Source organism: Protopterus annectens, chromosome 8.part0 (assembly GCF_019279795.1).
Source record: "Protopterus annectens isolate FY-2018-M chromosome 8.part0, PAN1.0, whole genome shotgun sequence".
Classification (NCBI taxonomy): Eukaryota; Metazoa; Chordata; order Ceratodontiformes; family Protopteridae; genus Protopterus; species Protopterus annectens.
In genome coordinates, this window is record NC_056741.1 from 58,526,026 (window position 1) to 58,553,525 (window position 27,500).

The 27,500-nt window shown below is 39.3% G+C and overlaps 1 protein-coding gene across 1 annotated transcript in view; it reads right to left on the reverse strand.

Annotated features, from left to right (window-relative positions):
* Positions 1-27,500, reverse strand: part of LOC122808644 (tumor protein p63-regulated gene 1-like protein) — a 228,537-nt gene that overhangs the window by 92,881 nt on the left and 108,156 nt on the right. Inside the window, exon 3 of the mRNA XM_044079610.1 lies at positions 6,542-6,718. Within this exon, the coding sequence (XP_043935545.1) occupies positions 6,542-6,718 (177 nt within the window). The remainder of the gene's footprint in view (positions 1-6,541; positions 6,719-27,500) is intronic.

Below are 27,500 nucleotides of genomic sequence, written 5' to 3' on the forward strand. Positions count from 1 at the left end.
TGTTTTTCCTTTTCTGTTTTAATCATAGCTTTGCAGCTGTACTTTTTCCATAGATTTTAATTTAATGTTTGTTTCTCCTTTTGTTTTAATCATAGCTTTGAAGCTGTACTTTTTTCCATAGTATTTTAATTCAATGTTTGTTTTTCCTTTTCTGTTTTAATCATAGCTTTGCAGCTGTACTTTTTCCATAGATTTTAATTTGTTTGTTTTTCCTTTTGTTTTAATCATAGCTTTGCAGCTGTACTTTTTTCCATAGATTTTAATTTAATGTTTGCTTTTCCTTTTCTGTTTTAATCATAGCTTTGCAGCTGTACTTTTTTCCATAGATTTTAATTTAATGTTTGTTTCTCCTTTTCTGTTTTAATCATAGCTTTGCAGCTCTACTTTTTTCCATAGTATTTTCTTTTGAGATTGCTAAGAACAGCTTCTACTATCCCTTTCACTCAGTAATCTGAACTTTAATATTCAGCAGTTATATATTATCAATTTATCAATCCAAATGCTCAAGTGCGGTAACTGAAACACAAGCAGGCTCCTCAGGTCTCCATATGCCAGACTAAGATAAATACTGGTAAATACTGATACAAAAAGTATCACACTGGTATACTGGTACTTCCAATGTTTCTTTAAGCTACAGATTAGAATGTTTTTATTGGATGTGATTAAGCAATTATGGTTTTAATTGGAAGTGATATATATATATATATATGACTGTTTTTTATGTTTTTTATGGTTTGAACACAGTCTGATGAAGCCGTGAAGGTGAAAGCGCTAACTGTTTAATAAAGAACGTTCATCCTTATTTTATTGTAACCAGTGTGATACTTTTTGTATCAGTATTTACCAGTATTTATCTTAGTCTGGCATATGGAGACCTGAGGAGCCTGCTTGTGTTTCAGTTACCGCACTTGAGCATTTGGATTGTTATTTTGGTTTTGGTAACTGACACTTTCCTCGCCTGGGTTTTTGTTATCGTTTATGACATATTATCAATTTATGTCAATTCATTTTTTCTGTTGCACTGCTGTTTTCCCAGGCTGTGGCTGAGTCCTTTAAGGTTAGTCTATGTCTACAGTTATTAAAGTAACACAAAAACAATAGCTAATTAAATAAATATTATTGTGATTGTCTATGCAATTACTCATCCATCATACAATAATTTCATACCTCTTTTAAAGTCTGGAGGAGTGATGACCTCCACTATAGCAACATTCTGGCCACCTTTATTGCAATTATTTATGATAATTAAAACTGAAAGATTCACTTGCTCACTGTGATGCAGGTAAAGATGATGGATGGAAAGAACATTACCTCACTAGACTCCTTTCAACTTTTCAAAAAACAACTTCTATTACATCTTAACAACTTCTGGCTCTGCTCCTGTACCAATCCAGACTAAATGACTTCTTCGCTCTTCAGCCATACCTCCCTACGTAAAAATCACTATCTTTCCCTGCTATTTCAAATGACTAAATTACTGTACTGTTCTAAAAAAAAAAAAAAAAATATGAATATATAGCTTAGGCTATTTGTTTTTTACCTGTTTTTTTTTTTTCGCTGTATTTTCTACTACACTAAAATGTATGCATTGTTGCTTAAATGTTTAACCTTGTTTTAATTGTGGAGCTTTTCTCCCCGGGCCTCCACTGAAAATGGAAATTATCCAGCTGGACTAGCCCGGTCAACAAATGTAAAATAAATAAAAATAAATAAATAAATAAATAATAAAATAAATGTTAGACTTATCAAATATTTGCTCTGATATTACCTACTTTTCATAACAGCAGATGTTTTTAGCATTATATTCTGTAAAGCATTGAATCTGAAACTGTTTGCATTCCTTGTTGTTGAATTTGTACTTATTTTCTGTATGCAACAAAAAGTCTGACTGAAAAAGTATCACAGTAATCCAGTTCACCTGTCTGTACATAAATAAATAAATACAATGTTCTTCTCTGGTCAGTGAATATACCTATATTAGTAATGCTGTCAGCCTGCTTTCAGACCAGATACTTCTATGTCAGATATACGCAAGTACACCATAAGGTTTTGTTTATTTACTTACTTTTGCTGACTTTGTTAATCATACTACTTCAGGGAAGACATATTATTCCTATTGACTACACAACATTTTTCCAGAACACGGGGGAGGTCCCACACTCTTTTCACGTGGTGTTGTGTTGGGGGAATGGGGACATCACTGCTTTACTAAAATTGCTCTATGTGTATTACATTTATTAGACTTCAATTAAACCTTACAGTACTTTGGTGTCCTTTAGAATCAAAACTAAAACATATTGCACTATGTACTATTCTAAAACAAGAATAGTTTAACTGGTTTAACACAAAACTGAAATACCTACATTAGCAGAGGGTGGGTGGTCTAATAGTTAAGGTGTTTGCCTTACAAACACAAGGTGCAGGGTTTGAGTCTCACAAGGGATAATTGGCTAGGCTTAAAAAGGCTCACAAGAGCAATTAGCTTAGTACTAATCTATGAATCTATGAATCTATGAATCTAGAAATTTGCAAAAGGGGGGATGCAGTCCGGTTAGTTGATTACCGGGGTGGAAGTGGGAAAGTGGGACACTGAGTTTAGTGGGTGTGAAAAGATCACCTTAAGAAGCTCTGACATGTTAATGCTTAAAGTTAGAAGTTAGGTACAAAATATATATTAACATCATTAAAATATTTCTGTCCATGATACATGCTATATAAAATAAAGTCTCTATATCAGTGTCATCTTGCTGAGATTTTGCAAAAACAGGGTCCACCTCATGAAGGTAGTCACCAAGACACAAGGATGAATTCAATTCCACCAATTCTACACTCCTTTGCTTGCTGAATTCATTATCTTTCCATTTAGATTCCCTGTTTAGTCTGACTTATGCAACTTTAAATTAACTCATCTACACTGTTTGAACCAGCCATTTCGGTGTCACGTCTCTGATATGGTTTGTGCCAAGTCTTAAAATGGAGGACTTTTGTAAATTCAAGATCATAAAACCAGCCAGATGTAATGGCATACAAGAAAAAAGCCATGGCTATAACCCTGGCAGCTGAAGTTCAGTTAGCAGTTCAGGTGTTTTTTGCAGCTAATGCATGGAAGGAGGGGGTGACATGGTTTAGCCAGCTCACCTCTCTGCAGGGGGATACATGGAGTGTATGACCATGGTACACAGCCCCACATTACATTCCTTGGTGATGGCAGTGGACCATGTGGGAGAATTGGTTTCAAATGGAGGGGGCAGCCCTGAGGCGTTACATCACTATTTGAAGCAAGTGACACATCCCTGGCAATGCCCATTACAAGCCAAACAGTGAGCAAGTTGCCAGGCAAGAGCTGTGGTCAGAAGACCAAAAAATAAAACCATTTGCAAGTGCATGGATGACATGCCTGCTCCTGGTCCACTCACACCTCATCTGCATGGAATGAATGAGTCATAGGGTTTTATCAAGGGGAGAGAAACAATATGGTGAGTAAAAAATTGAAGCTAAAGCTGAGTGAAAAAAAAACAGGTTCTATGTTACTTTTCAGCTTTACTGTTCTGTTTCTGCAACTGTAAAACAGTAAAAAAACTGAGGAACTCTTGAAGAAAAAGTAGCTTACTGGAAGTATTCATCATATTAGATGTAGAACCTAGTGCCAACATGCAACAAATTTTGTAAGTGCAGTTCTACAGAACACTACTACGTGAGAGAGCATGAAGGTATTTGACTGGCATATAAGTTCATTAAAACATCCCAGGTTTCCCTCTTTTGTCCTTTGCATATATAAACTATACAGAAGTTGCAAATAGTTTGTCTACAATACTTTTGCTCATGTATACAGAAGGATTGGTGTCTTTTTTTTTTTCAATAATAATACTTTATTTTATTTTTTCCAAACAACTAATACAGTACTACCAACTACTTACAATATGTACATGAATGCTTCCAACAGTTACATAGAATCATTATACATACCTATACACTTCTAAAAAAAAAATAATGAAGAAAAAAGAACTAGTAACCATATAAGACTTATCTCAATAAAATTCAACAGTTATTCAGTTTTTCCCAGCGAATAGTGGAATGGAACTTTAAGCTAATACAATGTTAAAGATTTGTTCCCATATTTTTGTATTGTTTACATTTTTCTTATGATCACTAATTAGAAATTTATGTGCTAGAATATGTTTGGTGGCTACTATCTTGAAATTTTGCCATGATGTCTGTAAAGGGTTCAACCAATTGGAAGCTATATATAACTTCATCAACAAAAAAATATTGACTAGTATAATTCTTTGGGTTCTTTCCAAGTTGGGTGGTGGAATATGTAAAATCGTAAATTCCCAGGAGAGTGTGGAATGTTGATATCCCATTTTTTGTAGTTGAAGTTTCAAGGAATTCCAGAGTTTGAAAATACATTTACAACTCCAAAACATATGTAGGAGGTCGCCTGTTTGATCTATACAATATGGGCATTTTGGTGAGTTCTTTGAGTTAAATTTGTGTAGAGTGAGACGCGTATAATACGCGTTATTAAATATCATCAATTGGGTAAATAATAGCTTCTGAAGGGACACAGATTTTATGGTTAAGTGAATTGCTTTTAGTATTTTACTTTCTTCAATTGTCAACAATTTCTCTCTCCAGTATTTGGAAATTAATATTTGATTATTATATTTTATTTCTTTAATCAAACCATATGCTGCAGTTATATATTTACATTCCTGTGTAAGGGTTTGCCATAAGTTCAGACACATGTTTAAATCTTCTTCTTTAATTATGTCATTCCCTTTACTAAGGTAACTTATTGATAGGTCTTTTAATTGTCTTATTATAATTAGATACGATTTGGGGAGATAGGATTGGTGTCTTGACATTAGCTGAAAGAGGTTGAGCAATAATTGTAGTTAAGTCTTCATTGTCAATATCAAGAAATGTATTCTTTGCCATGGTACCAAGAAGGCTGTACAGCTAAGAGGTAGTGCCAACTAGAATATTAAATTAGAAAACAGTGTGGAGTAAGGGATAAGAGGAACACTATAACTTTAAATAAATTAAGGTAAATGTGCTGCAAGGTGCGGGACTCTGGAGCTTTATACCAATTAATGCAGTCCGCAAGTCATCATAGCTTCATATCAGAAGAATCAATTCGTGTATGACACATACAATTACAGATTTAAATTAAAAAGAGGGAGTGTTGCACTCTGCTTATGATATTCTATAACTGTAACTTGTATGATGCTTAAGATAGAACAACTTCAAATTAAAGGTGGTAAATGAAGCATGGTACTTATAGCATTACTGCTTAATATGAAGGGAACTGACACAGCATAGTTTTAAGAGCAGAAATTACTTTGTTTCCATTCTTTCTGTTTCTAGACCCCTTCAATTTTATATCACTCTCCACTGAATATCTGTAACTGCCCCCCCCCCCCCCCCAGAAATGGCAGGATGACTGTAATAAGTATTATTACTTTATTCTCCATCATGGAGTGCATGAACATTTTGGTTACTTTAGAAATCAGCTCAGCCAGGTATCCAACTTTATTTTTTAATACAGAAATCGAGTCTCACACAACTGCACATGTGTGGAGTTCTGATCCTTAATAATAGAAACATCATCAAGTCACTCTTACATTTAGTCTGGTTGTTAGCACAAAGTATTAAAGCAATGAACTGTTAACAGGCTGCTCAATGAAGGCCGGAGTTTGAGTCTTTCAGCCTCCATTTACTTAATCTGTTACTGAGCAAGACAATTTAAACAGATAGTGCTTTGGTGCAATTGTGAAACTGGTTTTAACTCCTTAGTGCTGTCCTGGACCACATGCCTAGTAATTACCTGTGAATAAATATCAAGGCTCATGCACTTGGTACTTCGGACTATATCAACAGCACTAACTAATATGGATGTAACTGTCCAAAGGGCTTGAAGCCTACAGTTCTGGATACCTTAAAAAAGCAAGACCATGGCCATAGAAATATTCATGGTGAGCAAAGTATTATTGTTAGAATTTAAATTCTAGTTCAGTTTAATGAAAGCCATGAAGGTACTACATTTTACCAAAGTCCACAAATACTAAAGGAAAGAGTCATTCCGTTTAATATTCATTTTCCCTGTTTTATTACTAGTTAAGGCAAATATGACACTCCTAGAATAACGGCAAATGGTGTTTAATATTCTGTTTCACAATCAGGCCGGTGTGCCTTAAAATATCTGTTGCCCTCCACTCCAGGAAGGCAGGCAAGTGCATTTCAAACTACTTTTCCACTATTACTTAGCAAGCAGATGCCACCATTTACTGCAGGCACGGACCAAGCCTTATTTCACGTTTATTTATGCCAAGATACTTACTCCTCTCCCCTTTCCCCTAGTGACTGCAACAGCGATGCAATATGTTGTATATGCATAAGAAGTAGGAAAGGATTCATTTAAATGTTTAATTTTCAGTTTTCCATCTGAGAGACAATAATACACAATGCGGATGAACATCAACTTATTTTGAGAGTCATATGCAAACAAGACAATTCTAAAGTCGGAAAAGTTACCCACTTGTGAAGAGTTGACCTGGTGTAAGTAAATTCACCACTGCAGACTGTAGCGATATAGTGGAGCGGGACACGTAGAATCTGAACACAGTACAGGCTGATGAAGTCATATTTGCAGATGATCATTGACTTCTGGGTGATAAGTACAAGCCGTTCATTCTCATTGTCCCAGTGGTCGATCCTACAGAAAATGAGAGAAGGAAGCAGCATTACTGGATGTAATCTATTTGATGAAGACACATTAGAAAGGTTTATGATACTGTTGTCCTGTTTTAAGGATTGCAGTTTAAATTCTGATACATTAACTCTGTCAATCTGTATACTACTATGGAAGCAGTTTAGTGTTAAAAGAGCCTTAAATTTAAATTCTAATCCCTTCACAGTAACTCTATTAAATACATCTTAACAATCTCATTTATGCTTGACCTGGGTTTCAGGTACAGCTTAATGAGTAGATCTTAGACCTGCACTGCTGCAAAACTACATTCTACTGTAAGGACTACCAGACTGCTAAAACATCATGTTCTGCTGAAAGAGGTTTGCTCTTATATATACAATTTTAATCAAACAGTTCAGTACGTGCTTGTATGTGTTTGCATACATGTGAACGATTATGTACCTGCCTGCACACTGTGTGTGTGACTGACTAGTTGTCTGTGTGACTCATTTCAATTAGAACGAGAATACATTTTCTCTACAGCTAATGACACTCCATCTTCACTCATTGGTTCATAGGTTTATAGGTACATACTAGGCTATCAGTCTTCAGGCTTTTATAACCTACCAATAACCAGAAGTCAAAATCAAACTGTGTACCTTGTATCTGTGAGGTAAATAAAACTCTTAACCATTATGCCATCCCTCCTCCCCAAATAAAGGACTCTTACTCTTTTTCCTATGGAATGGATTTTTTACATTCTCCTGAGCTGCACCAACTCAAGCAGATGGGGCCTCAGTTTAACATGTAAAGGATGGTCCACTCAGGAGTGCAGCACAAATCACTCACACAAGAAGAATAAATAATTAACAGCCAAAACCCAGAAAAGAAACAACATAAACCAAAGGCCTGAAAACTAGGAAAAGGCAAATGTGATCACATGGTAGTTCCCTTCCAGCCTTACGTCAGAGCCAATGTTTGAGTAACTTTAAGAAGCCTGCCAGGGATTGATGTCTGTGGTGAAACATGAGGGAGCACTTCTCCTTTTACATCATCCATATCATGAGAAGACCATTAAATCTGTTCACCAGGCCAAGGGTGCATAGAACTGGCCATAATCCCAAAAAAATCAATTAAAAAGGAGCAAGTAAAAAGGAAAAAGCAATGATCTAAAGAGAACCTTTCTTGGGACAGAGAAAAGATGTTCCCCCTTCTTTAACACCTGACATTCTGGTTGGGGTCAGAGGTGCACCAATGGAGGGTGGTAGGAATTCTTTACACTGACTGGTAAATTAGCTGGAGAAGTCCTCCGCAACAAATTTAACCATTTGGTAAGGGAATTTAATGACTGACTCTAACAGCTCAAACCCTGCCTCTGTTGGTGAGAGGAGGGGTCCTTTCAGAAAAGCTGTCATGTGACCTGCCTACACAAGGGTCATCGAATGGCTGGCAATGTATCTAAGGCAACACCATACTGCAACTATTTGGCCAGGATTTCTCTACTTTTAACAGGGAGACCCCTCAATGTACCCTTTCTAGAAAGACAGTTAATCCACATTTTGGGGAAATTGAATGAAAAACAAATTTCCCAAGGTGGAGAAATCTTTGCACTTCAAAACAGAGCAAAAGAGATAACAACAGCAAGGAAGGGAGAAATACACCAGGGTGGAGTATGCCTAATATCCCACTGCCCGAGGAGTTAGACTATTGCTCTATGGATGTAACATGACAAAGAACAGAGTGGTCTCTTTGTTTTTTGGTAGGAGATATCCATTTGTAGCATAAGTGAGTAGACTCGTAAGAAACAATTGAGAAGATAAATCTACTTTGCAAAGGTTAAGGGAAGTGTTTTCCAGAAGTTAAGCATCCTAGACACAGTGCCAAATAAAATATCCAAATGGGCAAAAGCATCATCCTTAGAACCAATGAACAATCCCAGGATGGAAATGTCCCAAAAATTAAAAATGGGTGATATGTCTGGAATAAGTACATGTTAAGTGGATCGTTATAGTCAAGTAAGCCTCGAAGAGGTGAAAATATAAAAATAAAATGGCTTCTTTCTGAGCTGGTGATTATTCCTCTAGTAATTATCTGGGCTAGGTAAAATATTTCTTAACTATAGTTGATACACAATGGTCAAAGGATAATTCATTGTTCACAAAAGTGCCTAGATCTCTAACAACAACATCTGTTTTGAGAAGGATGCCATTTATATAGTTTATGCAGATAGGTTCTTGCTTCCCAGAATTTATATGCACTTAGCTTTAATCCATGGTTCTGACGTGACAGGAATGTAAGAGGTGGTCCCTTATGGAGGATATGCATCCCTCCTGTTCAGCTAACAAACTGGTTTGAGTTTACAGTCATCAGCAAACTTATTTAACCAGAGACTCTTCATGCCATCTTTAACATCAGCAAAGCTGGTGACAAAAATAATTGTTCCAGCATGGAATCATGGGGATGTTGGCTGTCCTGAGTCTTTTAGAGGAAAATGTGCCACCAACATTGATTCAGATGGTTCTACTTTTAAGCCAATGAGCTATCCATTGACTTATGTAGGGGTTTATACTCAACAGGGTTTGTTCTATAATGCCACAGTGTGGAACATTATCAGACTTGGCCAGATCCAAGTAGGCAGTTCACATACACTTGCCTTCATCAAAAAATCCACTAGATTAAGTAGGGGCATGAATTACCTTTCACAAAGTCAGATTAGTTTGGATCAAGGTCATGTAAGCTACCGATATCCTTGGAGTTACATGATGTCTTTGCTTTAGATGAAATCATAATCATCAGAGCAGAAGCTAAAGTAGCTCTAATTGGTTTTCTCACTTTATTCAGGTCACTTGTAAATACTGTATATAGTTTACTATAACATCTTATTTATTTAGATAATTGTATTTATAACTAATGTTACATTTGGAAATCAATAACAATTTTTTGAGGAAAAAAGAAGGCAGAGGAAACAAGGGTGTTCAGCAAAGAAATAGACAGACTGTGCGAGAGAGCAACTGTGACAGAGAGGCGTGATCAGCGAATCCAGAAAGATGGTGACAGTTCATGTGACATCCTGACCCCATGTAGAAAATGGAAACAAAGTGGGTTGATGATGATGATGATGATGACATTTACTGGTAATTCGAACTGGTCTGTAGTTCCCAGTATCAGTGGTAGGAATGCCCTTCTGGAGTGTACTACAATGACTGTTCTCCAGTCCTTGGGTACATAAGCATTGGAAAGGCTAAGAATGAACAGGTTTGTAAGTAAGTCAAAGAGTCAGTGTTGGAGAGCACATAAAACTCCTTCGACCTTCAGCTAATTGTAGGAGGTTTGCCTTGGAGAAGTCCCTGAAGACCATGAGATGTGAATACATCCGAGTCTAACTTCTTATGAGAGTACTTTTCTGAGCAGCCATGAGTTGTGTGGTGGTATCACAGCTATAAGAAATGTGTAACTGAACTACATTGGTGTTATATAGGTAAGAATGTACAGGATGAAGAAAGACAAGATTAACATAATTACACATAGTGAGAGAAAGAAGCACATATAGTAGTGAGGAAAAGAAGAAAATACATTTGGTATTTACATTTTTACAAATTCAATATGTTGTCACAATATAAGTAATAACGTATGTAGCATTAGATTACCAGATAATTGCCTGGGGAGATTGTTTGTAGCATAGTCTCTGCAATTCTCCCAACTTGCTACCCCTTTCCATGAAGGATTGCGTGGTGAAGCCAATGGTCTATTTCTGGATACCCATTTATCCACTCATCCACATTGCGTTTGAAGAGGATGAGGGAACTGCTTTGTTTAAAATGAAGGGGGAATGTGTTCTGGAGGAAAGGAATTTGTAGAGTGAGGTATCTCTATCTATGCTTCATCGAGGATTATTGCTGTTGCCAGTTTTGCAAATATGGAGGAGGTCACTTAGGGCAGGGTCACTTGGGATCATGTAGGCCAAACAGAGATTCCCCCAAAGGAGGGGGCAAAGAAAAGAGACAGCTCTAATGACTGCCATCTACCAGTAGTTTAACTAAACCAGGTATTACTGTAGGATCTTTTTATTTTATGTTGTGCTGCCTTATGACTCAGTTTTTAGCTGAATCATTAAATAAATGAATGAATAAATGAATACATAGTCTAGTACTCCTTCTGTTTGTATGCTAGTTGTTAACATTGTTGGTTATTCCCATGACACTCATCTTTGCATTGTTTCTTAGTAGTTGATAATCTGGTAGTTGGATTGGTCCAGGACAGTTTTCAATCCCAGTCTGGCCCAAAGGCAAGGACTGAAACAGAAGACACATATATACAGTCCTTGAAAATGCTGCAATGCTTTTATGTAAATAAAAATACACACAGAGAATAATAATCTATTCGTTCAACCAAGATGAAAAATGCAAATCAGCAATAAAATATAAAGAGAAAAGGGTTGGGTATGGTAGTCAGACAGCACAGTATTTATAAACCTTAGTTAAGTCATGAGAATGTGGATTACTGAAGGCAGATAAAAAAGTGATGTCTAATAGTGTAATCCCTAGAGCATCTGCAAGCTGCACATTAACCCTTAACCACCTCCTCAGTGAGACAATGCATGGTTTCTTCATGCATTCATGGAATGTAAACAGCATCATTTCAACCTAGTCAGTACAAAAAGAGTGGAACTTAATAATACTGGGTGTGTTAGTATAATCTTCCTTGACTTCTCTAAGACAATGCATTCCATTGGCCACTCCTTATCAATATTCACATTAACCAGACTTTCTTTTAACAAACTCACTGTAACTTTGTTTAAACACTATTTACAATTACAGCTAAAAAATGTCAAGTGAAACAATGTGTTTTCCTCCAACAAATCTCTAACAATAGGGTCCCACAGGAATTAGTTGTAGTAACTCCACTATTGCCTGCTTTTGTCAGTAACATATGACAACACCGAAGAAACACCAGACTTTAAACATTATGCAGAGAACTTCATTACTGTCTGCTCAGAAACTACAATCAAACAATTAAATCTGCCATGCCTAACAGTTTGAAAACTAGGTGAAAATGCATAAATAACTTCAAACTCGGAGTAAACTTAAGCAAAACACAAATCATTCTCTTTGCTTTCATCAAGCAAACAGAGAAGAAAAAGATCACTTATGTTTAAAAGCGAATAGCTTGGTGCCTTTAGCAAGTTTAGTTTTTACCTCACGTTTCCCCTCCAGTGTACTTAAACCTTATCCCACGCTATTCTTCCTACATCACCTAGGGGTAATCACTGCCTAGAGTCCTTTCGGTTCTTTTTGATTTTTTTTTCACTTCCATTTTCTGTTTGCCACAGGTCATGAAGGTCTCATCTCAGTTTTATATACACATTTAACATGATTTCAGAATGGAATTTATCTCAGGCTGCATGGCAAAGTATAGACAGCACATCATCTGTGGTTCACATAGTCAACACATATATCTTCACATGCTGACACAATTCCTGGGATTCATGAAGAGTTACTGTGCAAGGTAAGCCTTGCCATGAGTGGCCATCCTCTCACAGTGAGCCATTCCTGTTCAGAGACTGCCCTAATACAGCAGAAAACATCAGTGTGGAGAGAAGTCATGCTAGCCAAGGAAAATGGTCATGAGGCAACCCAGAGAAGACGCTAATGCTAATTACACATGTGATTTTCCTGGAAATTTCTACAGTGACTTGGTCGGCAGTATAAATTCCTATATTTGGCTGGAAAATTTACAATAGACCAAAGGCTGTGGTTGCCCATTGAAGTCAGTGGGAGAAGCCACATTACAAAATAAGTTCAATGGAGCCACAGTGGTGGTGGAGTGTAAGTGGGTGTGACTGTGTGTGTATGTGTGTATGTGTGTGTGTGTGTGTGTGTGTGTGTGTGTGTGTGTGTGTGTGTGTACTTGCAGTAGTATGAATAGAGTAGAACAACTGTGTGTGACTGTGTGTGTCTGTGCATTTGTGAGTATGTGCATGAGTGAATGGGTAACTGTGTGTTGGGCATGGCTGGGTGTTTGTGTAATATGTGATCTATCTATCTATCTATCTATCTATCTATCTATCTATCTATCTATCTATCTATCTATCTATCTATCTATCTATCCATGTATCTATCTATCTATCTATCTATCTATCTATCTATCTATCTATCTATCTATCTATCTACATATCCTTTTGTTGACAGGGTTAGTCCCACTAGGCTAGTAGCCTCTTTTCAGGGGAGACCCAAGGTGGCATTTATACTGCTAGTAGACATTTGGCCAGGGCTTCAAGGAACTTCCCCTACTCTTTTTGATAGGTGTTGTGATGAAAGGAGATACAGCCAGCACAGCTATCTGGAAGTTTGTAAATAATTAAATGTCATTTTAGAATATCAACATAATGTATACAAAATGCTTGTGTTACAAATGTATTAGAACTGTATGTCATGTGTATATCAAACTGCTTGAAAGTATTTGCAAAGTGCTGTTTGAAATGTAACCACAGTGTGCCCTACTGGAAAAGAACAGAAATGGGCATGTACTATTGTAACTGTTTAAATATATATATATTAAATGCAGAAACTGGAACACAGGAGGTTAAACCTCAGTCTAGTAAATTTTAGAAAAATAGCTGAAATTAAATTACTTTGCGGCAGCAAGGAGACACAGAGTCTGTGCTGAGAGGTTTTCTGTATTGTCTTGGAACTGTTTTATTGCTTTTTGACTTCTACCACTTGCCAAAGATCTGAGGGAAAAGCCCTTGTCTATGTATTTTCACAGGTAGAAGCTAAATACTGCCAGATTCCAACAGTGGGGGTTTTAACCTGGAATAGAGTCAGATGACAATAAATGCTGTCATTCTACAAGCTATCCCAGCAGTAATATTTGAGATAGTAATTCGAAAATTCTCTGAGTGAGAGATAGAATTCTCTAGCCTGCCTTGGACATGATAAGAAGAGCCATTCACCTCACATTTGCCTTGCTCTGTAAGTAAGTTAACCAGTGTATAGCAATATAGCAAAGCTTAATTTAGATGTTTTTCTTTATTTATTTGAGACTGTCCTGCAATGTTATTTTAAATATTTCTTGTGATTTTGAACTCTGATGTCAATGTAAATATATTTAGTATTGTCTTGCTCTTTTATTATTTATTATTAAATATATTTAAACCTTTCATTGTGGCTGATCTGCCTAGATTAAGTTGCATATTTATCTGGTGACACTGCATAGGCCACTCCTAATAGCCTTGCTCTTGGTCAAACTACCATTTGTATTAATAGTAACATTACACAGTAAGATTGGACACCCTTTGTTAAGGGCCTTAAAGTAGCTGATAAGGAGTGACTGATGGCAGGGGATACCCAAAGTGGCATTTATACTACCTTATAGCCTGGGCAGAAGGGGGCATAGCTAGTAAACCTGTGCCAGTCTTTCCCATATGTGTGTGTGTGTGTGTGTGTGTGTGTGTGTGTGTGTGTGTGTGTGTGTGTGTGTGTGTGTAAATCAAACTTCAAGAGTGTGTGTGTCAGCTACTTGGGCAGGGACACAAAGCACTGGTTGGACAGAGAGGCTGCTGGAGGTCTTGGCTTGGTCACTTAGCTGAGATCTCAACTCTATAGCTGTGCCAGTGGGGAGTGTTATTGGGGATTTGGAGAAAGAGGGAGGGGAGAAATCAGCTCCAGACTGTGGCTTTTGTGTGCTCTTAAGGGAAATTGCAGTTGATGCACTGAGCTGCATCTAGAAATACTGTATATGTACTTATCCTCCCAGTGTATGTCCCCTACTGTTGCCAGTGGTAAGGATTGAGGTTCCTCGATTACTGGTCCAGTGGTAGGGCATCACAGGTGCCATGGGATTTTTACATCCACCTATCATCAGGTCAAGCAGATAGGGCCTTGGTTTAATGTCTCATCCAAATGACAGCACACTCAGGAGAGAAACACCTCCCTTATGCTGCACTGCAGTGTCAGCATTCAATATACTTGCCATAAGAATAGAACTCAGACTCCTAAGCAGATAATATACAGTGTGTATAAAAAGTTTACACACCCCTGTTAAAATGCCAGGATTTTGTGATATAAAAACAATAAATCATTTCAAAACTTTTCTCACCTTTAATGTGACCTATAACCTGTACAATTCAATTGAAAAACAAACAAATCTGTTAGGGGAAAAAAAATATAAAAAAAATAACAAAAATGTACAATAAGCAGGTTGCATAAGTGTGCACACCCTTAAACTAATACTTTGTTGAAGCACCTTTTGATTTAATTACAACATTCAGTCTTCTTGGGTAGGAGTCTATCAGCATGGCACATCTTGACTTGGCAATATTTGCCCACTCTTCCTTGCAAAAGCACTCCAAATCTGTCAGCTTGCGAGGGCATCTCTTGTGCATAGACCTCTTCATGTCACCCCACATTTTTTTCTATAGGATTAGGTCTGGGTTCTGGTTGGGCCATTCCAAAACTTTAATTTTCTTCTGGTGAAGCCATTCTTTTGTTGATTTGGATGTATGCTTGGGGTCATTGTCGTGTTGAAAGGTGAAATTCCTCTTAATCTTTAGCTTTCTAGCAGACGCCTGAAGGTTTTGGGCCAAAAGTGACTGGTATTTGGAACTGTTCATAATTCCCTCCACCTTGACTAAAGCCCCAGTTCCAGCTGAAGAAAAATAACCCCAAAGTGTGATACTGCCACCACCATGCTTCACCTTGGGGATGGTGTTCTTTTGGTGATGCAAAGTGTTGTTTTTGTGCCAAACATACCTTTTGGAATTGTGGCCAAAAGGTTCAACCTTGGTGTCATCAGACCATATCAAATTTTCCTACATGCTTTTGGGAGACTTGATGTATTGTTTTGCAAATTTTAGCCGGGCCTGGATGTTTTTCTGTGTAAGAAAAAGGCTTCTGTTTAGCAACACTACCCCATAGTCCAGACATATGGAGAATATGGGAGACAGTTGTCACATGCAGTGCACAACCAGTACTTGCCAGAAATTTCTGCAGCTCCTTCAGTGTTGCTGTACGTCTCTTGGCAGCCTCCCTGACCAGTTTTCATTTTTTCTTTTCATCAATTTTGGAGGGATGTCCAGTTCTTTGCAATGTCACTGTTATCCCATATTTTCTCCACTTTTTGATGACTGTGTTCCATGGTATATACAATGCTGTGAAAATGCTTTTGTACCCTTCTCCTGACTGATACCTTTCAACAATGAGATCCCTTTGATGCTTTGTAAGCTATCAGCTAACCATATTTTTTGTTGTAGCAGGCAACTGAGTAAATGTCAGGAAAATCCTACTAGGACAGGTGAACTTTATTTGGGGATAGTCAGAGTCTCTATAATTGATAGCAGGTGTGTACCCAAGAAGGATGAATGCTTTAATTAAATCAAAAGGTGCTTCAACAAAGTATTAGTTTAAGGGTGTGCACACAACAACCAGCTTATTGTACGTTTTTTATGTTTTATATTTTTCCCCCTAACAGATTTGTTTGTTTTTTATTTGACTTGTACAGGTTATAGGTCACATTAAAGGTGGGAAAACATTTTTTTATATCACAAAAACCTGGCATTTTAACAGGGGTGTCTAGATAATTTCCCTTTTAAAATGAGAATCAAACCCTGTACCTTATAACTGCAAGAACAAACAGAATATATATATATATATATATATATATATATATATATATATATATATACATATATATATATATATATATATATATATATATATATATATATATATATACATATATGGGTTCTGGACGTTTGCTCGAATGAGCAAATGACCGAAACCCAAACGGCCGAGCATACTTACGTATAAGTGCTTTTCACCGAAGAAGCACTTTTGCATAAGTATGCCTGTTGCCGAGGCTGTACTACAGTGCGGGTAAGGGAAATTTCCCTTTTTCCCACTTTAGTGCAGTCTTAGAGGGAGAATATTAAAGTAGGGGTTGTGGGGGGGGCACAGCCCCTCACATAAGGGGTGCAGGGGGCAAAGCCCCCCTGCTAAAATGTAAATGTATTGTTTTATTTTTTTTTTGTAACGCGCTTTAACAAAAGCGCTTTTTTGATAAAAGCGCTTTTGTTAAAGTGTGTTCGGTTATTATGAATTCGGACGTTTGCTCATTCAAGCAAACATCCTAGATCCATATATATAAATATTTGTTGAATTTATTTTGTGCAGAAAAAAATTTAAATTTATCACAAAAAGCTTTTAGCAGCCTATAGTTAGCACAAGTCAGAGTAATTAAGTGAAAAAAGTGAAAAAAAAATTCTTTATGGTGAGTGAAATGTGTCACATTTCATGTTACAGTCTATCTCAAGTTCTAGAATTTTGGTGTGAGTAACAGGAGAGATAATAGTTTTGTTGTTAGATGTGAAAGTAGATGTGGGTGGAGGAGTAGTGTGATTAGTAGGCTGGAATATGAGAAAATTAGTTTTATTGGGATTTAGTATTAGCTGACAGTTGGTAAGCCATTTTTCTACAGAAAGAAAAGAGGCCTATGTTTGTTTTTTGAGTTCTTGCAGGGAAGGAGAGGAAAGTACAGTTTTGTACCTACCATAAATGTAGATGTCCAATAGGAATGCATCTGCAGTCCTTACAAATGGGTTGTCCTGTCGTCAGGCAGCCCTTCGGTCGGCCGGATTCCAAAGTCTGGGTCTGGCTTCGGCTGGTGTCGCGCTTCACCCGACGTCATAGCTGCAGTTTTTCGGGTATAAAGGCATCAGCCGACGCCATTTTCCTCAGTGTTTCTTGCCCCAGATGCCAGGTGCCCTCTTGGATGGCCAAATTTGGATAAATGCCAATGTTTCCAAATAGTAGAGAGCAAACACATAAAATAAGCATGTATGTACATATATACAAACAAATACACCATAATAGATCCCCGGCCAAGCTAGCTGAAGGATGGCAAATACCCTAGGAGTACCGCAGAGGGGAAGGTGGGTGGGTAATCCTGACTGCAGATGCATTCCTATCAGACATCTACATTTATGGTAGGTACAAAACTGTACTATGTCCTTCAAGGATGCATCTGCAGTCCTTACAAATGGGTAGAATACCATAGCTAAACTAGGGGAGGAGGAAAAGGAGAGATTATGGTGTAGTTAGGATCCCTTGCAAAACAGCAGTGGCAAAACCTGCTCGGGATCTAGAGTATAAAGGTAAATTGTAATGCTTGGCAAATGTATGCACGGAGGTCCAAGTAGCAGCCTCTATAATGTCCTTGGTAGCCACTCCTCGTAAGAAAGCTGTGGTAGTGGCTGTAGCCCTTGTGGAGTGAGGCCTGATGTTCTCTGGAATTTTCTTTCCATGGTAGGAGTAACAAAATCTAATGCAATTTCCTATCCATTTGGAGATTGTCTGTTTTGAAATTGGTTTTCCTTCCTTTCCTGTTGCATATGCTACCAGAAGCTGGTCAGTTTTTCTATTGGACTTGGTCCTGTCCAGGTAGTAGCGTAATTGTCTATGTACATCCAAGGTATGCAACAGTCTTTCTCCCTGTTCTGTGGGTTGGGGAAGAATGTAGGTAGGTGGATAGCCTGATTTAAAGACACTCTGGATACCACCTTAGGCATAAATGTAGGATTTGTCTCATGGACACTCTATCTTGATGGAAGATCAGGAAGGGTTGCACTGCCATTAATGCCTGTAGTTCAGAGACCCTTCTTGCTGAGGTGATTGCCAGCAGGAAAGCAGTCTTCCAGGATAAGTATTGTAATTCTGCTGTTGCTGCTGGTTCGAAAGGGGAAGTGTCAATTTTTCTAGCACAAAGTTCAAGTCCCATGCTGGCAATGGTGGTTTCCTGGGAGGTTTTACATTTTTAATTCCTCTCAGAAACTGCCTGAGCTGAGGATGTGAGAAGACAGGAGGATCCAAGCTGTATTCTGCTGAAATAGCTGATGCATGTATCTTGATGGAAGAATAGGACAGGCCTGTATGGAAGAGCTCTGCCAGGTACTCCAGGATGTTGGCTATGTTTACCAGTGCCACATCTTCTCCCTTTGCAGTACTCCAAATGAGATATCTTTTCCATTTTGCTGCACAATTCTTTCTTGTTGAAGGTCGACGAGCCTCAAGGATTATGTCTTTAACCCTTTGGGATAAATTTGGGTTAATTGTTCTTATGTAATGTTCCAGGCAGTTAGCTGCAGAGTTTTCAGGTTTGGGTGCAGGATGTTGTAGTTGTTCTGTGTTAACAGCAATGGGATCAGGGGCAGTGCCCATATTTGTTCCCGGGACATGCTCCTCAGTAATGGGTACCAATGTTGCCTTGGCCAGTCTGGAGCTATCAGAATGATCCTTGGACGTTCCTCTTTGATCTTCAAAAGCACCTTGTGCATCAAAGGAAGTGGTGGGAATGCGTATGCTGTCAGGTTTTTCCAACTGAAAGATAGGGAGTCCACCTTCCAAGCAAGTGGGTGGTACGTCCTTGTGCAGAATTTCTTTAGCTGGTGATTGAGTGGGGATGCAAATAAGTCTATTTGTGGTAATCCCCATTCTCTTGTGATGGCTTTGAAGATGTCCGGATGCAGCATCCATTCGTGGGCATCCGTGGTAGTTCTGCTTAATATGTCTGCTAGAATGTTTTCTTTTCCCGGCACAAAAATTGCTTGTAACTGAATGTTGTAGCTCAGAGCCACATCCCATAGGTCCAGTGCCAGCCGGCATAGAGGGTATGAATGTGTGCCTCCCTGTTTGTTGATGTACCACATAACTGTGGTGTTGTCTGTCCTTATCATCAACTGACCTTCTTGGAGAAATGGTCTGAATGACTGGATTGCCAATTTTACTGCCAGCATTTCCTTTAGATTGATGTGTAGGCGCAGCTGGTCTTGAGTCCATAAGCCTTGTATGCACTTGTCCAGCATGTGTGACACCCAACCGAGGTCTGAGGCGTCTGTTGTGATGGTTTGGCTTGGTTGACTGTTGCAGAAGGGCAATCCTGTGTTTGATTGACAGGCCTGAGCCCACCACAGGAACTCTTGTTTCAGGCATGGGATTATTGGAATTTTGGTTTCTAGGCTGCGCTTGTGTTGAGACCACAAATTCTTTAGGTACCACTGTAGCTTTCTCATATGCAGTCTGGCATGAGGGACCAGAATTATGCAGGATGCCATGAAGCCTAGGGCTTGCAGTACTTTTCTTGCAGTTAGATGGTTCTGCTTTGTTAATGCCAAGAAGTAGAGAGGTAGTTGCTCTTTCTTTTCTGCAGTTAGGAATGCCATTTGTTTTGATGTGTCAAGCTCTGCACCCAGAAAGGTTATTCTTTGGGATGGAATCAGCCTTGACTTTTTTATATTGACTGTATATCCCAGGGCTTGCAGCAGATAAATGACTCTTTGTAAGTCTTCTGTTAGCTTGCTTTTGTTGTCCGCTTGTATCAGGCAGTCGTCCAGGTAGGGGTAGATTTGGATTCCCTGAAGTCTGCAATGAGCAATTACTGATGCCAGGCATTTCGTGAACACTCTGGGCGCAGTAGATAAGCCAAAGGGCAATGCTGAGAATTGATAATGCTCTGATCCTGCAAGAAATCTGAGGTATCTTCTGCAATTTGGTCGTATGGGGACATGCAGGTATGCCTCCTTGAGATCTAGAGTTACCAGCCAAGACTCCTTGCCCAGCATGGGAAGAAGCTGCTGTAGGGTCAGCATTTTGAATTTTGGAACAATGAGGAATGTGTTTAAAGTGGACAGGTCAAGAATAGGCCTCCATTTGCTCTTTTCTTGGTACCAGGAAGAGTCTGGAGTAAAATCCCTTTCCTTGTTCCATAGATGGTACCTTTTCCACAGCTCTCATTCTTAATAATTGAGATATTTGCTTTAGAGCTTCTGCCCTTTGAGTAGGTGGTAGGTTTGGCATTCCTCTCTTTCCTGGTAGAGTATGGAAATGGAACCTGTAACCTTGGTCTATAGTTTGCAAAATTCATTTTTCCCTTGTGATGCAATGCCAGTTCTTTGAAAATAAGGTTAGCTTTCCACCTAAGGGTGCTTCCAGTTGTTCCCTGGTAGGCGGTGCCACAGCCAAGTCACTGTGATTGTGTTGTTGTAGTGGTGGTGGCTGCGTGCCTCGCTGGTTGTTACCTTGCCACTGGCGTCCCCTGTAGGCACCCCTGGATTGGTTTCTGCCTCTTGAACGCCTATTCCTGCCTCTCTGTGTCTTAGAGGAGTCCGGAAAGGACCAATTCTTGGAGGGCCAGTTCCTGCTAAACCTTGGAGGTTGAACCTGTAAAAAATCTTTCACTGTTTGTACAGATTTCGCCTTCTCTTCCATCTTTTTCAGTACCTGCTGTGCAGGAGAACCAAATAAATTGACCTTGTCCATGGGTGCATCTAAAAGCTTTGATTTGACATGGTCTGGTAATGCCTGCTCTTTCAACCATGCATGTCTCCTGATAACTGTGCCAGTCATGGCTGATCTAAAGGAAGCCTCCAGTGCATCATAGCCACATTTTAAAGAATGGTTACTAACCTGCTGTATGTTATGTACCATTTCCTGAACATATTTCTTATCTAAAGATTCTTCAGAGGACAGCTTTTTAGTTAACTGGTCTAGCATAAACTCTTGATATTGCATCATATGAAATTGACAGTTCAAAGCTCTAGCTGACAGAGTAGCAGAAGTGTAAACTTTTTACCCCATCTCTCTAAGGACCTGGATTCCCTTTCAGAGGGGAGGGGTTTTAGCAGATGTAGTTGCTACAGCCTTAGGGCCCTGGGAGATAGTCTCTGGATCTGCAAAAGGAGCCTTGTATAAATGGTGATGAGTGTCTGGGACCCTGTAGAACCTATCGGGCTTAGCAGGGGCCGGAGGTAATGAATCAGGAGCAGTGCAAGCATCATTAAATGCATCATCTACAACAGAAAGAACTGGAGGTATAGCTAAAGGCCTATGTTGTGGCAAATGTAGAAAGGTTCTAAGCCTTTTCCTGGAGTCTGAGAAATCCTGGCCCTGCCACTGAAATTGTTCCCTCATAGCATGCAAGGTTTCCCCAAAGGAAAATTCCTCAGGTGGAGAGGCTGAAGGTATGGACTCTTCAGCATCAGAGTCTTCGTAAGGGGAATAAGGAGCCTCAGGAGGGTCTGTATGTTCTGAGTCATCAGAGGAATCATCTGTGGATACTGGCTCTGGGGGCTCTGCTCTAGGCCTCTTCTCTGGAGGAGGATGAGTGGTCCTGTCTGGATGAGGCTGGGATCCACGAATTAAAGAAATGAGATCCTCTGCCAAAGAAAGCATATGGGAACTGGTGCTGGGCCTGTGAGAGGGGGGCTTGACAGGCACAGTTTTTGAAGCTTTAGCTGCTTTAGCCCTGGCAAAAGCCTTAATAGACATGGCTGCAGGAGGCCTAGCAGCTTCACGTGCAGGGGTTGAAATATCCAAGGGAATAGTGTCTGATAATTCCTGAGAAACCGCAACTGCAGGTTGGATTTCAGAAGCCGATTCCACCAGGTTAGAAGAGGCCTCGGTAGAAGGCATGTTTTCGGCTGGGGGAAGAACCGCTTGCTCAGTTTCAGCCGAAACCGAGACACTCGTGGTTGGCTAAAGCGCGGTTTTGGCCGAAACCACGGACCGCGAGTGTCGGTCCTTTTCCCTGCGTTTTTTGGTTATTTGTGAAGTCGGAGGATCCGACGGCATGATATAAGCAAAATCAGAGCCGAAAAACTGCTCTGCAAATTCCGACCGACGTCTAAGCGTTCGTCGGTTAAAAGAAGCACAGGCTAGACAAGCTGCTACGTCGTGGTCTGGGCCTAAACAAGGTAAGCAGTAAGAGTGGAAATCTTTATGAGGTATTTGTTTCCCACAAGTTAAACAGTTATTCACTTTTTCTGACATCGGCTGAGGCAAGAAAGAGTCCCCAACGGGGTACTTAGCTTTTTAGAAGTCCTCGAAGTAGTATTCGGTAGTAGTAATCTCTGGTTCTGACCGACCGGCACTTGCGAACAGCTTCTGCTTTGGGCGCCACGCGGCAAGAAAGACTGGGGAAAATGGCGTCGGCTGATGCCTTTATACCCGAAAAACTGCAGCTATGACGTCGGGTGAAGCGCGACACCAGCCGAAGCCAGACCCAGACTTTGGAATCCGGCCGACCGAAGGGCTGCCTGACGACAGGACAACCCATTTGTAAGGACTGCAGATGCATCCTTGAAGGACATCAGATTAGTGTTGAGCCATCAGCATATTGGATGACTGAGGCATGTGGAGAAGAGGTATGGAGGTTGTTAGTGAAGAAACTAAAGAGTAGATGACCAAGAATGGAGCCATGGGGAATAGCCAGCATGACTGGTAATAAAGGAGAGAGTTCTTGCTTCCACTGTACAGCTTGTTGTCTACCTGTTAAATAACTTTGGAACCAGTTGATGCTGGATTTGCTAAGATTCAATTCAGAGAGGAATTTAACAAGTTTGTTATGGTTAACCATATCAAATTCCTTGAAGAGGCCAAGAAAGATAGCAGAGACATAGTCGCCATTATTTCTGTGGTTACTTACTAAATGAGTTGTTGTTGTTGTCTTTCGGCTTTTCCCAGTTAGGGGTTGCCACAGTGGAACTCCGGTCCGCTAATGGTTACTTACTAAATGAGTAAAATGGCACAAAGGCTGTTGTGGTGCTGTGATGAGGCCTGAAGCCATGCCGAGTGTTAGTGAGAAGGTTGTAGGTGTTGAGGTACTCCATAATTTGTGTGTGTATACACCGCTCCAGTATTTTGGATAAAGGCGAGAGTATGGCTATTAGCCAATATTTGGTAAACTCTTTAGAGTTACCCACTTTATGGAGTGGTATAATGTGAGAAATCTTCCAGATTTCGGGAACAAGGTTTTCGGATATTGAATGGTTAATAGGAATGGATACAAGGTATGTGATGGCATCAGCAGCTATTTCTAAAAATTCAGATGGTAGTTTATCATTTAGATAACATTCCACTTAAATGTGACACAGTCATCAGGGACTTGGGTACATAATTTGATAATAGACTTTCAACTGACCAACATGTCTGTGTGGTAGTTTGAAAATCCTTTTGCCTTGCACAATTTAAATTGTGGCATTTTCTCATGGTGCAGAGAAGTTATAGTCCCACTTTATTCCTCCCTTATTCAGATCATCATTGAATATAATATACCCTTTGGTACGTATCTTACTAAGCACCTAAACCAGATTGAGAAACCCAACGTTTCCTCACTCGGGTCTAAGCATTCTTAGTTAGTCTGATATAATAAAAGCTCTTTCCCTCTTCTCACTGTCAGACAGACTGCTGAGGGATGATTTCTGGTTAGCTTTCTGTGCTATGAGTGAACCAGTACTATTTGAACTTCTTCACCTAAATAGAACAAGTGGCAAAGCAAACACCCATCCTAGAGACATAAAACTACACTACCACATTAACAGCACCAGATGGTGTGCCAGATACCTAACCCAATGCAGACCCGGGTTTTGGAGTAGGCTGCCCTTACCTATCAAGAAGGGTACTTCCCTAGCAATCTTTAACACTGCTCTAGATGACTGGATGGGTGATCGCAAATTTTCTTCAGGAATATGTGGAGAAATCTTTTTAATGGGGGACACTGTTATTTTCCCACCAGTACTAGGTGATGTGTCTGAGCTTCTTGATAGTCTCTTTTGAAAGTAAGCTTAATAATAACTATGAAGTTAGGAACTTATGAAAGCAAGCACTTTGATCCTAAAAATGTACATAAACACAAAACATGCTGCTGTCAGTACTTGGAATTATGGAAGCTTCCTAAGTCATTGCATAGATGGTACACATTTGGAATATGGGTAAAATGTAGACAAGAAAACAGATTGGAATACAGACAGGAATGAACACAGAAACGAGGATAACAATGCAGGGAGGAATACAATCAGAATTAATAAATCATGCTGGTTCAGAGAAAAAGATCAATCCAGACCAAAGCTGCAAAATAACTTGCTACCACAGGAAGAAGGTTGTGAGGATTTTACAGCTAAATTTGCAACGTAAATTCTCAAGTTAGATGACATTATACAGTGGGTAAAATGTCAAAATGCACATCATCACCCTGACTGGACAACAAATCCTCTCCAGCATGGTCTTAATGTACAGGTAAAGCCCAGCAAAAAACATGTCAGCTGCTTCAAGGCAGCATATTAAGGTGCCTTGAATCAGGGAGTGAAAGAAGCAACTTGAAGATATGTTTTGGATTGCTAAATATAGCTTTGCATTTAGTGAGTGTAATATAATAAAAAGTAAACTACAAAAGAAAAATAAAAAAAATAAAAGATAAAAAAAAAATAAGAAATAAAAACATCTCAATCAGTAAAAGTAACTGCAACAGCCGTTACAAGGACTCACCATATAAAACAAGACGTATTTAGTGAGGTGAAAAAATAAAAAAATTTAATTCTGTCAGAGATGTGTGTGTTCATGCGTCTGTATGTGTGAGTGGGAGAGAGACAGCGAGCAAGTGAGTGAGTTAAATACCATACAAGGTTATATACATATACATTTTTTATTTACTTAGCTATAACTCCTTTAGTGTATGGTCTATTTATTTGCACAACTGTGCTAATATGTACTGATGCACTAATTGTTATGTCCTTATTGGGTACAACTGTAATTTTTGAAACATCATCTCCAGTATTTAAAGAATTATGGGATTTTTAACTGTTGTCTGATGAAGGGGTAGATCCCTGAAAGCACTCACCACTGTTTTGTAAGGATTTATTCATTGTAATTTTTGTTTTGTTTTTTCTTTATTTTTGTAATAAATTTCCCAGCTGTAGTACTGTCAGAGCTCTTAATTTTCTTGCTTTTCACTTTTCACTGACAGCTTTGTGCTTAGAGAGGATATTTACTTGTATGTCTGCCTTATCCTACACATACTGTCAGTATGCATGCCTGCTAAATGTATTAGCTTATCTGTCTCTACAACTGTCTTATGGCATATCCCACAACCTTCCCTTTAATTAGTGGACATTCTATGTAGTTTATCCTTTTGTAGCTGTTATTCTACCATTCGAGATACTATGCTAACTATAGCACTGTATCATGTGCTCCCATGTATCTTCATGTCTGGAGGACTTGGTGCATGGCAATTTCAGCCCTGCCAAAAATGATGTCTTGCTACAAGTACTTATGGCACATGGACAGCACTTGTTCAGGAGATGAGGTACTGACCAGAGGTTCGGTGACCAGGTGTGACAGACAGTGGTTCATGACATACAGTAAACGCTATAGGGTGATGTAGTTGTTCAATGTTCTATGTAGTTTACCCTGTTATTCTACCAGTCCTGTTCAAGGAATTACTCAGGGTTTTAGCACCTCAGCAAGAAGAGAAAATAGGTGGAGTTGAAGAAGAATAGCAGCACCTCAAAAAATGTCTAAGGACTACAGAAGAGGTATGTAGCTGAGTCAGGTATGGAAATAAGTTACATTAGGAAAGCTGCTGGTGTAATGCAGAAGTCCAGCAAGTCGTCAAAAGAAAGAAAGAAATGAAAGAGTACAGGAAAAGTGGGAGAGAAAGAGAGAGAGAAAAGACAGACCAGGCTAAGAAGGAATATTGGTTGGTTAAGAGAGGATTGCAATATTAAAGGACAAGGCATCAGATTCACTCCACCGACTTCTGGAAAGTGCATTGATAGACAGCACAAAGAAACTCTATCAGGTTGCAAGGCAAAGGCAGAAATATAAAGAAGATAATCAGACCCCTTTCATAACGGATACCAGCAACAGCCTGCTCACCAGTCCACAGGACATCAAAGGTAGATGGAAGGAGCAATTCCAGCAGCTTCTGGATGAAGAAAACCCCACAGAACGTATACTGCCCCCAGACACAGCCTATGATGAAAAAAGGGGAGGAGACCACCCTAGAAGAAATTAGAACAATACTGAGGGTAATGAAGTGAGTGAAAGCAGCAGATTCACATGAGGTCACAGGAGACATGATCAAGATGTCGGGTAACATAGGTGCGAAATGACTCCTCAGGGTACTCATAGCAGTATGGACAGAAAAAATGTATCCCAGATGACTGTAGCATAAGCATACTTGTGCCAGTGTACAGGAACAAAGAGGACAGTCACAACTGTGGGTGGGCAGTACCAAGGAATCAAACTCCTGTCACACTGCATGAAAGTTTTGGAGAGAGTGACTGATAAATGAATATGCAAATCAGATTCAGAGGGTGGGCTTGCTCTAATGATTAAGGTCTTTAAGGTCTTCACCTCAGAGATACACAGTACAGGGTCTGATTCTTACCTCTGGTGATTGACTAGGCTTGTGATAGTCTGTAGACAACCAAGCCGATATTTGCAGTGATACAGATAGTTGAGAAGAAGTTAGGGATGAGGAAAGATTCCAGCTTTGCAGTTCTAGACTTGGAGAAGCCATATGACAAAGTCCCAAGAAAGCTTATTTCTGCAATCATTGTGATAGTCTGAAGTCCCAGAAACATTGATAAAATTAGTGCAAGCCATGTGCAATGAGCAATGACTCAAGTAAGAACAGTGGTCTCACAGAGGGGTTCCCAGTGGGACTGGGTATGCATCATGGTTCATCTCTGAGCTCACTGCTGTTTAAACTGGTGATGGACTACATTAGCAAACAGGTGAGAGGGGACAAATCAAGAAAGTTGCTGAATGCAGATGACATGACATTACAGGAAGACTCTGAGCAAGAACATCAGCAAAGGATAGGGGAATGGAATACAAAACTGAAGGCGCATGGGATGAAAGTGAGTACAGATAAGACAGTGGTAATGACAGCAAATTGGGGAAATCAGAAGAATCTGAGAATTGCGATAGAAGGGAAGACAGTGGAACAGGTTAACAATTTGAATATCTTGGAGGGG